At 31.8% G+C, this 17,552-nt stretch overlaps 1 protein-coding gene across 1 annotated transcript in view; it reads right to left on the bottom strand.

The window, feature by feature from the left end:
• Positions 1-17,552, bottom strand: part of SMC6 (Structural maintenance of chromosomes 6) — a 143,486-nt gene that overhangs the window by 19,745 nt on the left and 106,189 nt on the right. Inside the window, exons 18-23 of the mRNA XM_067283419.1 lie at positions 9,617-9,833; positions 4,984-5,154; positions 4,751-4,888; positions 4,421-4,536; positions 559-658; positions 332-490 (exon numbers count right to left, since the gene is read on the bottom strand). Of these exons, the coding sequence (XP_067139520.1) occupies positions 332-490; positions 559-658; positions 4,421-4,536; positions 4,751-4,888; positions 4,984-5,154; positions 9,617-9,833 (901 nt within the window). The remainder of the gene's footprint in view (positions 1-331; positions 491-558; positions 659-4,420; positions 4,537-4,750; positions 4,889-4,983; positions 5,155-9,616; positions 9,834-17,552) is intronic.

Below are 17,552 nucleotides of genomic sequence, written 5' to 3'. Positions count from 1 at the left end.
ACAATTTGATTTAAAACATCCATTTTTGCCTTATTTCTTCTTTCTGTATTACATTTCCACATTTTTACTGCAATGGAGCAAAATAATTGAAAAAGTAAAATCCTAGCTTTAGTCACAAGTATTTAACTCTGCCCTCTGTAAAGAGCCTTTAACTTTGTTTTTAACCCCAAGTCCAAAATTTACATGACTTCTATACAAACTACAAAAAAGCTACAGCATTTGTCATCTCTAGATTTTTATAAAAATCAATTTTGTAAGAAATTTAAATCTATACAAAAGGAGTTAAATTTTATTATCAAATATTGATAGAATTGAAAAATTTTTCACTTACTTTGATCTCTAATAAGCCTTTTTTGTGATCAAATTCTATTTTCCCAGAATAATTGCGTTGAGACAACGCTGTGATAAAGAGATACCTTACTCTGAGAGACAGCTGTTGACGGAAATTACTATAAGCCTGTTTACGTTCTACCATTACGCTGCTGAGTTTCTAAGCAATGAGAAATATATTAACAAATATTGAATCTATTTCCCATTTTACTGGACCTGATAACTTACCTCAGTGAAGTTTTCTATTAGTTGTATATCAGATTTTATCTGTTCGTATTTCATTTTGGTTTCGGAATATCTCTCGTTCACTTCCTCTCTACTTCCTCGTCTAAAAGTTATTTGGAAAATCATTAAAAAAATTTAAATGCATTTATTTTTTTACATTTAGATTATTACTCTTATTAATGCATTACTTATTTTAAGGAACAAGTCAAATTCAAATTCTTAAAATGTTTTCATATGTGTATTTATATTTTCACTTCTTTAATACTGCATGATACAAACATCACCAAAGAATCAAATAAATGGTGCCATTTTTTTTCCTGACAGTTTGCTTTTATAATTTGAGAAAATGCTATTAACTCTAAATATCATTGAGTTTCTTTTTAAAACAATGTCAAAATTTAAGGTTTCTGTAACATTAAAACAACTTCTTACAGAATTACTGGAATGTATACTTCACACTCAAGAACCTTAAGGGTCTAGTAATAACACTTTTGACTGTATCCCAGAGTCTTCCTCAGCTTTTTAAAACCAGTAAGATTCAAACTTGGAATGCAAAGAACAATATTTACAAATTATTTTTTTTTTAAAAACCTATGGAATGTATGGAACAACATGTTCAAAAATTATTTTAAAATCTATGGAAATCCTAAGTGTGTGTATACAACTTTTATCCATGTATGTTACCATGTTGATAGAACTATATCAATACCATAAACAGTGAATAATACAATAGCAACCTTTTTCACTTTTATTTATAAGTGCTGGTGTTGCCCATTTTTCTTAACAGTACCTCCATGCACAGGAAACCTTAATGGCATCATTTGTGTTAATACAGTTGCCATGTAAGACAGCTTTGTAAATTTCTAATGCCTTGAGGTTTTAAAGGTGTTCAATTCGATGTGACAATCTGACCAGTTTGGGCTTTATGGAGGTGGCCCATATGTAGGGGGATAGGACGGTGGTGTGCCTTTTGTTAGTGATATCATATCTGTGCTCCTGTAATCTTTTACTTAGAGAGGACTTTGTGGACCCAAAATATACTAAATCTCTTTGAAATCTGTTCTCTGAGGGGTGCCTGACTTTTGTCAGTTCTGTCGCAATAGCCTATATATCGTGTTAGATCTTCCGTAGGCAATCTTTGTGTTCATACAGGCAGCAATTTCTTTGTAGATGGAACTTAGATGTTGGTTGTATTCCACCACCGCGCGTGATTGGTTATTATTGTGATCCTGAATTCCATTGGTCGTTACCTGTGTGTTAGATATGTTATGTGCGGCTAGATATCTAGTTTTGAAGTTATCTCAAAAAATATTGTCTAGAATATATCCAAGTTCCTGTATGGAAACAGATTCTGACAAATATATTGAAGACAGAGAAACTATTGTTTGAAGAAACCAATAAAAATAGAAAAAAATTTAGATTTATTATTTAGTGCCTCAAGAATGATAAAACAAAGTTCAATAGTCAGTGACAGAGTATTTTCTATTTGAGGCAATTTCATATCTACAATAAGAACAAGATTTCCTGAAGAAAAATACTAAATTAAATAAAAATTTATAATTTACATTTTGTTATACTTTTGTAGTTCCATAAATATAAATAGTTTTTAATCTTTTAATTATAAACACATCTATTTATTTATTTTTGTAAAAATTCAAAAACTGATGTAACCAGTTTTTTCAAATCTGTTTTTGTATAAACCCTATTCAAAAGAGAATAGTTGCCATGTAACTATTTTGGAAGGCTGACAACAATTTCAAAAAAAGCCAAAACATTTCTGAATTTCTGCAGCCACCTTAACCAAGCAGTGTTATCAAACGTTTTAAATACTTTAATTCATTAATGAAAAAGTTTAGTATTTTATAATATGCTATATGAAGTTCATATTAATTGTTATAGATGTCTTAAATTAACAAAAAAAATGAAATATAATTTACACAATAAGAAAATGGAATATTAATAATGTGTAAATGAGACAATGATTCTGAAGATTAAATTTAATATAAGAAAAGTCTTTCAGAAGTAGTGAAATGCACAATTTCACATCTACATTCTGTTAATGTTTTTCTTTACATTTAGCAGGAGATTGCCATTCAAGCATTTGGACTGATTTTGTGTGTGTTTGCATTCCTTACTTATGCAAAAATCCGGAGACTGATAAAATTGATTTTCGTAATAAAATTATACTCAGACTAAATAACCCCACACCCGTAAATCAGAAATGAAAAATCTTATTTTGTTAAAGTATAAAACTAAATTAATAAACTAGGCAAAATTAAATTAAAATAATTTTTCCTGTTAAAAAAAGTGACACTTATTGTCACTTTTGTGAGGAAAAGGGAAATAAAACTTCCTTTAACCAGATATTATCACAAATTTTAATGAACATCTGGCCGTTTGACTCATCTGTACGTCCCATCACATGATACTAATTCCAAAATCCAATTAGAGGGGATTTATGTATAAAAAGGGCTGTTTCTAGCCATTATGGGTCATTTTACTCCAACCTTTTGCCATCTTCCTCTAGGCCATTCCTCTACCTTCAGTCTTTATGGGCTGTTCTACTCCAACTATCTCCCAAATCTCCTCTGACAACCTTGTCTTGCCCAAACTGTCGTCTGTTCAACGAAAAATCACCATTTACAAGTTGAGGTAGTATATCTATAAATATGTTTTATAATCTATATAATATATAATCTATAAATATCTCTCTCTCACATGTTAATTAGGGACATTAGGAGTTATTTGTATTTGACCAATTATTTGTGGTCTTATTTTTGTAATTTTCATCAAATTCTGTTTTTAGTTTGCTTAAGGGTCAATTTACACACAACAGTGATGTGCCGGCACAGTGCAGTAAGCATCGATAAATATCATACATAGCCAATCAGTGTTTGATGTACGACACTTGTATGATTGACAGAATACAAATCGTGTGTCGTAGACGAAACTCTGATTGGCTGTGTGTGATATTTATCGATGTTTATGCACCAAACGGTCACTTTGCCGGCACGTCACTGTTGTGTGTAAATCGACCCTAAATGGTCTCGTTTTTGATTTTAAAATATATGCCATCATCTTTTCAGAAGTCCATGAGTCCACTGCCTTGGATAAACTATAAGGACTTCATATCATGGGCCTAATGCAATTTAGGCTGGTGTCAGGAGAATTTAGAGAAGAACATAAGAACTTCCTGTCAACTATGAAATTATTTTATGATTCCATCCACTGATGAAGTGGGAGGATCTTGCAGATCTAAGGTCAAACATGGGTAAGAGTATCCTCTCTTAACCCGAGATTCCCACACTTACTTTTCTCTGTTTAAGACACAGCTTGATAAATATTAACTTTCTCCTCTTTACTCTCAATTAGAAATTCTGTCTTATTCTTAAGGTATCATCATCTTCCTACCCTGACAAACAGGGAATGACGACCTTTAAGAAACTTACTTCATAAAAATAATTCCATAAATTCCTAAAAAATAGCAGATTCTGGAAGGAAAATACACAATAAAAGTTCAACCATTGTTCTGATTTTTTATAAAAGGTGTACAATAGATATACAAATCCAAAATGGTATGTGGAATAAAAATATTGCAACAGGATATAAAATTAAAATTAGATCAATTATTAGTATTATTGACCAAATGAACGTAAAGTGAAATACAATTTTAAATCCTTTGTTTAAACTTTTTCAAATTATAACATTTAAGAAAACTTTTTTCATGTAATATATTATCTCTTTTCTTCTAACTCATATGATAAAATAAACATCTTAATTAAATGGGATAAATTAATTTTATATATTTTTAGACTGATTTGTATATTAAAATGATAAACATCTCTAAAAGAAAATAGTCACTAACTTTTCTTCTTCTAGTCTCAGTTGTTTTTCAATTTGATTTATTTCCATTTCAATGTCATATGGCATTCTTCTTGTCTGAATTTTTGGACTAATCTTTTCTGCCTTAGAAATGTCTCCCTATAAAAAATTTGTATTTAATTATTTCTAAAATTTGAAACTAAATACATTATAATTATTTTATTTTATAGTTTAAACTTAAAAAATCAGTGAACACAATGATAAATGATTAAGTTTCAAAATTCCAAAAGTAGTTTTTAAAATAACTAATTTATAATTTAATGACTTTTTATGATAGGATGAAAGTATTTTAAGATTATAAATTAATATTGACTTCGTAAACGGCTTTTGAAGCTTGATATTCTTTATCTAAATCGGCAATGACTCGTTCATGCTCTTTCAGTTTCTTTTCATAATGTTGCTTGTTTAGTTTCGCCTGTTCGACGTGACTCTCTATATTACGAAGAGAATCCTGTTTTAAATATATATTATTTTATTTGCAGTGTTCAAATCTGGCAACAAAAAATTCAACAATACAATATATTAAATGATACATTATTTCTTTACCTTTAAAGGTTCAATGTTATTTAACAGATGATTAAGAGCATTATCTTTATTGTTATATTCATCATTGGCTTTTTTAACCCTGATTTCAGCTTTCCCAAATTCTTCTGTAAGAATTTCTTCTTTCTGCTTCATGTCTATTATTTGAGAATACATCATTTCCAATTCTTCTTCCTAAGAAAAATTAAACATAAAGAAAATTTATTTTTATTTTTGATTTTTATTCTGATATTTTTTATTATGTTGTCATCTTGCAAGTATACTGGATAAATTCCTTTGTTAAATTTTCTTCTTACTTTGTCATGTTGCAATGTACTTAAAAGATTATAAAAATGATTACAGAATTTTCTATATAAAGTTCCTGAATGTATGACTGATTTATAATCTACATTACCCAACAATTTCCACAATTCTAGTATTTAGATACTCTTTTTTTTCTATTTAAATGTTACCATAATTATTTTTGCTTTAAATGTCTCATTAACTGATATAAACCATAAATACAATAAATTTTTCAAATGTTAAGATAAGAACAGTCACTGACTGAAATTAATTTGGTTGTCATTTTCACTTTCAAATTGCATTTAATGTTATAATATTAAATAAACCAGACAATATTTATTTTAACATTTAAATAATTCCATGCAGCAGTTTATAATTTAAGAAAAATCTTTAATAATTATGTTAGTTTTATCTTCATCCTTTGACATTATATACACTGTGATAGACATTTCTGTAATCAAAATAATCTCTTATATTGATCTTGAACTGGATTATTGTAAATATTTAAAAACAAAGAACTTATTCAAGTAATTATTTTAATTCATCAAATGCTTTCGGCTATCTTTGTAGACATCATTGTAGACATCAAGATTGAACACATTTTGAATATATTCTTATTATATATAACATTTAAATATTGTGTTTGAAATGGGAATTATTTAAATAGTCGACTCTGCATAAGTTGACACCCAAGGGAAAGTGGAAATGTGTCAAGTTATCCGATGTGACGACTAAAGTGAAGTTGGAAATAAAACCACAAAACTACAATTAGGAAAATACAGTAGTGCGTTATACAGTAGTATAGGCTTACAATACATTGTGTCCTCCATTTACAATTACTCTGTACATAAAAAACTGAAAAATTCATTTGTAAAGTACTATTTTTAGTATCTTAGGAAACCGACTATAATTACGGTCGGTAAAACTTCCGTTAACCTAACGGGTACTTTACGCGGATTCAAAATTAGTTTGCCAGGCCTGGGCTTTTAAGCGTGCACCGAAAAATTAGTAATAATAACGATAAATAGCAAGTCAAATCAAAAGTTCAAATATATTTAATTAGCAACTAGAACGTACTACGTACAAATGTCAATAATCCAAACAAAATTTATTAACGAAAATCAACAAGTCAACCCGACAATAAACTCAGCTACTTAGCTTAACTTAATAGTAATTTCCCCTTTGAAATTCGACAATCAAATACTTAGAAACTATGAACAAAATCTCTTACTAATTAAACGTCTATCCGTCACCTCACTATACGAAGAAACTATTTCCTCAATCCTTTCGATATCGTCAAATCGTCAATCGAACTCCTCTTTAACACCTTGGATCGTCCAATTATCAATCTGGACTTCTATCAGAAAATACTTCGCTTTCGAATTAACCTCGCTCTCACAGTCGCCTCAATTTGGAATTCACCTCGCCTTCTTCGGTTAACGTACGGGTTTTATACTGTGAGGTGACGTCACACTTCAGCTGGGTTACTCCCCTTATTTACATACTTAGTTGCTAACATTAACTTTCTTTTTCTGGCAGCTTTAAGTTTCCAACAAAGCTTATAAACCGTTTACAAAATATTTATCATAATTTTCTGGGATGTTTTTAAGACGGTTTATCAAGTATTTCTCTACTAGTGATTGTGGGGACTCCCCTCCCATTTTTTTTTCTGCGGACTGTTACTTCCGCCGGGCAGCGCAAGTGCGCAAGATGTTTCCTATGGCGCTTATTTCTCCGTGAGTTGTTTTATCTTCATTTTTTCATTACTAACAAAAGAGTGGTGGGGAACCTTTGTCCTAAATAAACATAAACCCCAAACAAAAGATAATAAAACGGAAATAATAATAAAATAAAAATAATGTTCGGACTCAGTTCCTTACACATTTAGTGTTGTTTGTTTTGAGCACTTAACTGTCTCGACTTTCTTTTTCAACGATCACGAATGCCTTGAAAACATAATCTTTGCAATCGTCAGTAAGTAATGTCTTAGGATTCTTAATGTCTCTAGCGTGAGAAAATGCAAAATTGGATTCTGGTGTGACATTGGTGTAGATTGTATATTTCCTTTTTGTTTATCTGTATATTATCTTTGTGTTTATACGTAAAAATACATAAAATGTTAAGGCATTTTTATTAATATGTATGTATATATATATATATATATATATATATATATATTAATTATATATTAATAAATCGACTCCCCCTCCTGAAAAAAAATGAGTTCGCACCACACGTGCAGAGGGGATGATGACTTATCAGAGTGTGGGACAGCAAAAGTATGTCGACTTATCCAGTAGTGACGAGTTAAACGGTGTCCAGTAAACAGGAGTTTTTTAACATTAATGTCTATGTAAGTTGGTCAGGACCACAGAAACTGACTATTTATCTGATGATGTCGAGTTATCCGGGTGACACCTTATGCGGACTCGGACTGTATATAAAATAAATAAACGTGTACAGAACACTGACAAAGGTATACAGAATGAAATAAATAAATAAATACATAAGTGAAATATTTGTTTTAGTCTTTGGTATCACTGTTCACTGCATTGAGAAGGTACTTCCAACCTGCTGGGAAACAAGCAACATCTTTATAGTGGTAATATTAACATACTCAACTATACTTCAAAATTGTTAATTTTGAAGTATAGTTGAGTCTTACCATTATTCTTCAAGGAATTTTTTAGTTTTTATATAAAAAGGGACTGTCTCACAATAACTAACTAACAAAGTGCAAAAGATTGGTATTTCGAATGTTTTCGAAGCTCCTTCTGGGTTCTTCCTCAGGCTTCTTGTTTTATTCCAAACAAGCTAGCTGTTAACCTTTGAATATCTATTGAATTGTATTCGATTTGGGATATGATACGTGCATGCATTCCAAAATGTTTAAATAATATTGAACAATTGTTTGATAAAACATTCACAAATATTGATCCTTTGCACTCCAGTTAATTGGTTATTGTGAGTAACTCTCTTTTTATATATTCATTCCAATGTGGTGCAGTTAAGTGTTAATTTTCATTTATATTTTCTCTAATGTTATCTATTAATCATTTCTACTTCATCATTACATTAACAATGAAGTTCAGACTGTCTTAAATTTAACTATTCAATATGATTTAAAATCTAAATAATGTGAGGGGCTTGCCGGGGGTATTGTGTTTGGAATGTACTCGTATACCACTTATTCGGCTGTCCAGTTGGGAAAACTGGCCTGCAGAGTCAAAGGATGGCTTCCTAAGATTTTAACGATAAACAGGATTCTGTGAGGATCCCCTCTAAGTTGTTTTTCCTGACACCAGCCTAGTTATAGCATTAAGCACGCTAATACTTGTACATGAGGAATTTCAAGTGGGAAGGTCACAAGTAAGTGGCTTTTTGCTCGGATTCGAGTCACGATTGAGATCATGTTGGAACAATAACAAGGATTTACTAAAAACATTTAAATGAATTACAAATTAATCTATTCAAAAATCTATTCTCGAGGAGAGAGCTTACAATCATTCTAAATATTATACTACCTTCACTTGAGGTTTGACCTTCTTAATTCTCAACATGTTGATAAGTATTCTGGAGAATGACAAGCAGAAGAATCAATCTTCTATATGCTCAGTATATATTATGGTTTATGTCTTCTATATGACACCTTCAAGACTGTGAGAAACTGCCAAGTTGTTATGGCAATTTCTGTCTTCTAAGAACTGTGCTTATGTGGCCAGTTCGGGTCTCGTTGAACCTCTGATGAACTGTGCAAAAAGGCAGAAAATCTACCCCTTTTTATAGGGACAGCTGGGTAACTGACTCATTGTCATAGAACAGTGAGCAGTTTTTAGTCAGCCTAGAAAGGAAGTTTGTTTCCTCCCTTTCTCAAAAATGAAAAATGTATATCCTTTTTGTTAAAATTTTATCAAAGAAATAAAATATTTTGTTATAATATTTTATAATAATTAATCCCTTTATCTGCAGATCTCACAATAATCATTTTTTAAAAATGATAATTTTTTTAGTTTTTATAACAATTTCTTAATTTCACAAATAAAAATAGCTAAAACATCACAATTTGTAAGTGTTGGGTCAGTTGTTTTTGCACATGCAAAAACCTAATGACCAGGGGTCCCCTGATGATCAGGTTACCCCTATGTGTGAGCATAAGATTTGAGGGTGTTTTTTGTTGGGTCAGTTGAACAAGCAGGAAGTGACTAGAGTGACCATTATAACCAACCAACTTGTAGTTCTTTGTGAGCGATTACATGGGAATTTCATGATTAAAGACCTTTACACCCTAAGATCCTAACAGTAAGTAAATATGATATTTTTACAATGTAAAAAAAATTAAAGTCAAGAGGCTTACAAGAACTTTAGCATCGATGGGTTCCGGTTCTTCTGCATTTTTCAATTCAGTAATTTTCAAATTAATCTGGGCAATGGATCTGCGAATTTTCTCTATGGAGACTGTGAGCTTATTGTTTTCAGACTGGTAATTATTAAGCGCTTGAGATATTTTACTAATATCTGCTTGAATACTTTTTTGGAGATTTTGCAAATTTTCAATTTCTTCTTTTTTCTCCCTTAAATAATTAAATGAAATGAAAAAAATGTCATTGTCATAATTATTATAAAGTTAAAATCTAAATATAAACTATGTACAGTATATAAAAAGTAACCAAGTAATCTTGTTTACAGCACATAAGAGAATCAAAATGATATTCTCTTTTACTTTATAAATTTGAAAATAATCAAACATTATTGTTTCTTGCTCTATGTTTTTATTTTCCGATTTATCCACTCTATTTGCACTAAGAGGGTGCACTAAAATAAATTAAAATTTAACATAAATATTAATGGTGTACATATATATATACACCATATAATGGTGTGTGTATATATATATATATATTTTAAAAACAATTAACACACACATTATTTTTTTAAAAATATATATGTTAATATTTGCATTAAATTTTAATTTATTTTACTTTTAGTGTTAATCTTAACACCTACATGTGATTTTTGTTGTATACGTGTTATAAAGCTTTACCATTGGAAAGATTTTAAAATATTTAAATTAGAATGGCCTGCATTCTAATTCTTTGGAATATTATTGACCTGAAGCAGATCCATATTGGATCGAAAACGTTTGTCAGAACATATTTATTTTAAATATATTTATGCACTGGTACTTTTGAAGGTTTTTTTAGTAGAGTTATTTAATAGTAATCAGAATTCAAAATTCAAAGAGCTGTAGCTAGCTATATAGTTTTTCAATATGCAATATGCATCAGATTGCTACAGCTGCTTGGAACCTCAAGATAAATACTATTCTCAAAAGGCATTGTGGGAAAGGAGTCCTAATTAATCAAACTATCAGATGGGACAGTATTTATTTAATGATCAAACATCTTTTAGAATTAAAGCCTCTACTTGATATGCCTAATCCTGACATAACTTTAGCTGATCAAGTATGGGATGAAGTTGAGCAGCTTGAAATATTACTTTGCCATCCATATATTGTAACTTTAAAGTTCCAAGAGTCTTACCATTATTCTTCAAGGAATGGAGAGATTTAATCTTCAAGTTATCCAAAATTGGTGGTCTCATTGCTGACGAAATCAAAGAGTCTATGTAGCGTAGAAAAACTCAGTTACTAGATAATGATATGTTATTAGCAGCAATTTATGTTGATCCAAATTACAAAATAATGCTATCCTACACTGGTGTTGCTGCAAGGGCTAACACAACAAACACCAAAATTATCCAGAAAACAATCCAAAAACATACACAGTCCAGTGCTGGCATACACGTGGTTCTCATTTTTCCAAAAGAAAACATTAACCCTTTTCCAGCTAGGGTACCGATCTATCGTTACCCTAATTGTTTAGCAAAAAGGCCAGGGTACCGAGTGATCGTTACCCTGTTAACAATCGATTTTTATAAAATTTATTGACAACAGATGTCAGCACTTGACGACATCGTCTTGTTTATCATCTGTTTCACATATTTTTGTCCAGGTGGTGTTTTGTTGACTTAAAAAATTTTAATTATCAGTTTTTTTTTCTTAATTTTTCATTTTCTGATAATTTTTTATTTCATTTTTAGCATATTCATGCAATAATATTACTATAATAAGTTTATTCAGCTATAATATGTTAATACATTATAAATATTCAAGTTATGACCTTCAGTTCTGATATTTTATATGTTTTTTTAATTTTTAATTTTTTTTTTAATCTAAAATATCAGCAAATGTTACATCTATTGCTATTGGTAATCATATGTTTATTACAAAAATATATAATCTTGTTTGATATGAAATGAATAAAGTATATTAGTTCATTATATTAGTTGAAAGCAGAATAAAGTTCAGATTTCAAACAAATGTTTGATATAATGTGCGATAATTTCACAACGAATAAACATACATGCATAAGTGTTATATCGAATTGTACAGAACAATATTCTACATCATTCTGGCTCAGTGACAATAAGAATAAAGTAACAAGACAATGTTAATTTTGACAAAAAGTAATAAATTTTTAAGTTTGAATGTCAGTTATCATATATTATTATTTTTTTCTCATAAATTTTTCAAACAAACTTAGTTTTAAATACGACATTTTTCAATAAACTATATTGATAAATATATGTGATTTTTTTCATATGAATAAAATAATAATTTAATTTTTGGTGAATTTTTAAAATAATATTGCCTGATTCACCTATTTTGCCCTTGGCTGTTTTACAAAATAAGGGGGTGTGGCAAACGGCAGGCTAAGGGTTAATATCACTCAGGACGAAATAAGACAAATACTCACTATGAACATAAAACTTAGGAATCTCAGTTAAAGCATTCAGGAAAATTAGGAATAACTGAGTTTGCATTCAGTTAAATACAAAGGGTGACAGTGACAAAATGGTGGCTGCCATGAACTCAGTTCTAACCAAAATAACTTGCAACACGACAAACCTTTAGATTACACATTGTCCTTCAGGTAACTCCTAGTATCAGGACCACATTAATTCAACAGCAGTATATTAGTGTGCAACAGGCAACAATAGTTAGATGAATACATTCCTGTCACATGCTGCTACAAATGCTGTGGTTATGGCCATCTAGCTAGCAAATATACAGGAAAACAACACTGTAGTCACTGCATGGGCAACCACAACTACAAGGTTTGCCACATCCACAGTCAGGAACCGTGCTGCATTAATTTTGTGAAGGCCAATAACACTACCAGAAGGGAGCAAACATAAGACCACACATAACACATTCTCTCAACAGTTCCCCATAACCAAATGCATGAAAACACAAGCTGCCAGTAGGGTCAGCTATGAATAATACACCCACACACAATACAAACACAGGCAGCTATAAATTCATACAGATTAATGCACAGAAATGCAAAGCTTCCTGCTCCTCCTCATTCACACTTCCAATGTACATAATACAGACATCATCATGATCCAAGAACCCAACCCTACACTACTAACAACAAGATAGTCAGGTTCAATGACTGGAAAGTCTATCCAGCTCAGGACCCTGGCTATCACATCAAGGCTGGTATTATCATCAGAAACAAAAACATTACTGCCTGTTTTGTCTCCCAACACACCACAGAATACATTGCTACCGTCTGTGTTACAGACAATAATGCTTGCCTTTACATGTGTTCCATATACATTCCAGACACCACAAACATTGAGACGTCCACTGAAGACATTCATCACCTCCTGAACTTATATAAAGATAAACCCATCCTAATAGGAGGAGACTAATGCCAAGTCTGTGACCTGTCATAGTCCAAAAGATGACCCTAGGAGTAACGTAGTTAACGAAACCATGGCCCAACACAACCTTACTCACTTGAACACCAGCACCCTTCCAACCTATTCCTGTAGCACAGGGGAAAGTTAGATTGACCCAATGTTAGGAAATAGTCACATCATCCCTAGAGTCGACCACTGTTACACCACTGACATAGATTCTTCACCAAACTGAACACTACTAGTAATACTAATAATCATAGTTTTCACTATACTCACACTGACTGACAATTATTCCACGACACCTTCATTAACTTTAAAATTTTGCTGGATGATAAAAAATTTTTTATAAATACAGGGTTCCTACTCAAATTTTTGTTTTGAATTCCCTGACCCTCACATTTCTTACGATGTGGAATATCGACATAATAAAACAGCATTTTATTTACTGCGAACATCGAGTATATCTATCCCTCTTTTTGCTAGTTGTATGTTTCAAAGACTGCCACATTAAAAAAATACAGTATGCATACATCCTGTAGAAAAATGTATGATAGAATGCACAACTTCAATGTAATGAAAAAATAAGCAATTTACAAATGAAACATGAGCTTTTTATTTTATCATCATTTATCAATATTATTTGTATGTAAATCTAGTAAATACAAGATAGCATAAAATCAACAAACAGTATTCTTTGATATACAAATAGTACTGTACTGTACTTAAAATGAACTCTTCACTTAGAAACACATAATTTTAAAATCTTTCAACAAAAAGAGTAACTTTTTTTAAACAGCAACATAATTTTAACAAAAAGTTAAATTTAAAAATTTTCAAATAAAGCACTTTTTCCCTCACAAAAAAATCGATCATGTAAAAAAAGAAAGTGTTTTCTTTTGTCAACAACATTATTTCAAAGTGGCGTAAAAATAGTTTGTATATAAAGAGGGATAGGTGTAAGTTTTTACTATAGCTTCTCTAACAAATCCACTAAATCTAGCAAAAAATTAGCTGAATTGGCAACTCGTTAAAAGAAAAAAAATGTTTCGTTGCCACCATTCTGATTTCGGTTTCAGTGTAAAGGCCAGATTTTTAATAATTTTTATTTATTTATTTAATTTCGCATTAAATTTTGTCTTTGCATAAAATTTTCTTAAGAATGCAGACAAAATTTATCTATTTTAACCCTTAATTACAAATCTTATAATTATTGCAAATCATATCACCATCCATCTTCCTCATTTTTATAGCAAATTTTAGTCAATGAACTAATGTTTTCAGCAATCTTAAATAGCCTTTCTCAGGTTTAACATAATTTCAAACGTCAATTAGAACGTAAGATTTGAAACTTCGCGTTTCGCTTGTGAGATATGACGACTCTTTCCCTTTGGGAAAATAAAGGGGATAAAGTTAATTCTCCCAATGTCAGGAAAGTGGAGGGACTAATACAGGGTGACAATAATTAACCCGTACAAGTTTTTTGTATCATAAATTTATTAAAGAAATGAAAATTAGCAAAACAACAGCATATAACAGTGACAATACTTTACGTATTAATCAGATATTCAGCCAGTTTCAAAGTGGCCTTCTTTTGCTTTGATGCAGAGCCCCAAATGCGTTTTGAAATTCTCAGCAATGGGCCGCGCTCTTCTGGAGACAGTTTGTCTCACTCCCAGCGCAAGGATTGCTTCAGCGACTCCAAACTTTCATGGCGCTTAGAACAGGCCCTGGCCTCCAAAATGGACCACACACTGTAGTCCATTGGGTTCAGATTCGGCGAGTACGGTGGCCATTCCGCAGACGAGATGAAATCGGGAAAATGAGCCTTGCACACTCCTGAGTCTTCTTTGCCCTGTGTGTCGGTGCCGAGTCCTGCTGAAACGTCCATTTCGCACTGCCAAAATGCTGCTGAGCCCACAGAAGTACCACAGCCTCGAGAATGTCACGGTGGTACATATCTTGATTGATTTTGGCCCCTTGATCGACGAAAACAAGGGGTGTCTTGCCGCTCGCACAAATTCCGCCCCAAACCATGACTGACATTGGATTTTGTGATGTTCGATGACGGCTGAGCGTCCAGGAGCCCCCACGGACCAGTTCCTGTCGTTTTGATGGTTGTACGGAGAAAAGTTTTTCGTCTGTGAAGAGAATGCACTCCCATTGTCGACCTGCGGCCCGACGCTTGAGTTAACGGGATCTTTGGAGTCTCACGCACTTGTTTTCATCGGTGAGGAGCTGAACCTTTTGGAACTTGTAGGGCTTGAGTACGAGTTCCTTTTTCGCCATTAACCGCACCGATTCGCGATTGATTCTGATCTCACGAGCAATTTTTCTCATGGAGACTTTCGCATGTCAGTCAACTCGCTTTGTGATGATCTTGCGGTTCCTAGACGTGTTGACAGTGCGCTTTCTTCCACGTCCGGGACGGTCACCATTGTGGCCAAGCTCCTTGAATCGCCGAACTGCATTTGAGACTGTCATTTTTGGAACACCGAGCAGACGAACAATTTCACATTGATGCTTTCCTTGCCGGAATAGCTCCAACATTGCACAACATTTGTTCGACACCATTAAAAAAATAAAGAACTAACCCTTATTACATCGAAAGTACATCTACACGGGCAGGAAATCATGGAGAATTAAACAATAGTATGTAAATTGGTGACAGTAAAAAAGTTCAGGTGCAGCATTGCTACAAACTTTGTACGGGTTAATTATTGTCACCCTGTAAGTATGTGGGAAACATGGTACAGACAGACGAAGACACCTCTTTACCATTTAACCCGTTTATTGTAAAAATATGCTTACAATATAGCTAAAGTTGTCTTCGTTTCTCGTCTTAAGTTCATAGTGGCAGTAGTGGAATCCGGAGCAATGTTCAGTGAACGGTCCGGAAAGGAAAGTTCATTTGATTTCTGTTTGATGTCTAGCACTAACGTAAATCACTCGTGTTTTTCCTGAGTTAGAAAAGTCCTCCTTTTGAAAGACAACTGTTAATTTGTGGAAGGAAAAGGTAGCAGCAGCAGAGAAATAGTGGAGATAAAGTGGGGGAAAAGGCAAATGACTGGAGGTGACTGGAGGTGATTGGTGGCAATGGCTATGGAAGAGATGACTCTCGACAACTTCGTGTCTTTGAGACATCAGCTTTTATCACCTTCCTGTCCCTCAATCATTCCCTGGATTGGTTTTGGACCGTCACCCACGCTTTATGATGGGGATCTAATGGATTCTCCGATTTACTTACGTCAATCGAAGAATCGGAGTTCACAGACATATTCATTGTCTTTTCAAACAATAAAAAATCCAACTCCAATCCAAATGATCGATCTTGAGAGCTGCACTGTCTTGACTATTTCTCAAGTTTCTATAAAAAAAATTTTATTCATTCCTTTTTTTCATCCAATAATTTAATTTTTTTACGTTTTTCTATTTTAGTGAGACTTGTATTACGAAAATTAGGATTCTTAAAATGTATAGAATTTAAATAAAATAAAATAAATACACTCAAACCTGTTTTTGTGTGGTGGATAGGGACCACATGAAAGAAAACGCATAAAAAAAAACGCAGGAAACTTCACCAGTAGCTATAAAAAATAGTTTTCACAACACAATTAAAAAGTATTTTTTTTTATGTGGTGAATAGGGACCGCATAAAAATAGTCTCATGTAGAAAATAACTCAAAATTGTAGGAAATAACTAGGAATTGCTTTTTTAACTCCTTGGGCCTTTTTCTGCAATCCCTAATGGGGAAAAAAATCCTTTAAAAATTTTATTTTTTATATTAATTATTTCCACTTAAATACGAATCTAACATTAAAAAAATTTGCTGGGAAATAATTCCCCCGAAATAAACACCCTCCCAAAAAGCGGTTTTACAGAAAAACTATATAAAAAGTTAAAAGTAATCGTTAAAAAATACTTTTATTTGATAAATATAGCTGCAGGAAGTGTTATTCTTTCATTTAACAAGGCGTGAAATTTCACACCTGCAGTCTACATTTAACACAATATTTCTGATTTTTATGCTATTAAAATACCAGGGGACCAAAAAAGGTAAGAGAAAAAATTTTACTAAATAAAAAAATGAAAAAAACTTGCTGATGTCATAGAAAACATGTAATAGAGTTTTAAAAAATTTTACAGAAGTCAATTATGTTCCAATTTGATTGAAATTTTCATATACCGCACAAAAACAGGATTTGAGTGTACAGAAATAAACATCAAACGAAATTACAATTATATGTTAATAAAATATAGAAGTTCAGCGCATAGAATCGTAACTACAAATCTTTTTCTTTTGCAACATAACTATAAAAATTGTTTTGTTGTTGTTTTGCACAAAAGATAATCAAATTTATTTTAATTTTTTAGTAATTTAATTAATTTTTTTTAAATTTACCAGCTTTTTAAATTTATAATTAATTATAAGCAAGTTAACATTGGTTAAACTATCGGATTACCTAGTTGATTTTCAAAACGATAACTACAGTATATCTATTACAAGTATGATGCCTAAATT

The sequence above is a fragment of the Centruroides vittatus genome, unplaced genomic scaffold (genome assembly GCF_030686945.1).
Source record: "Centruroides vittatus isolate TY-2023 unplaced genomic scaffold, ASM3068694v2 contig_986, whole genome shotgun sequence".
NCBI classification, from domain to species: domain Eukaryota; kingdom Metazoa; phylum Arthropoda; class Arachnida; order Scorpiones; family Buthidae; genus Centruroides; species Centruroides vittatus.
The sequence above is the reverse complement of the archived record's forward strand: the minus strand, read 5'-3'. Positions and strand labels throughout refer to the sequence as shown.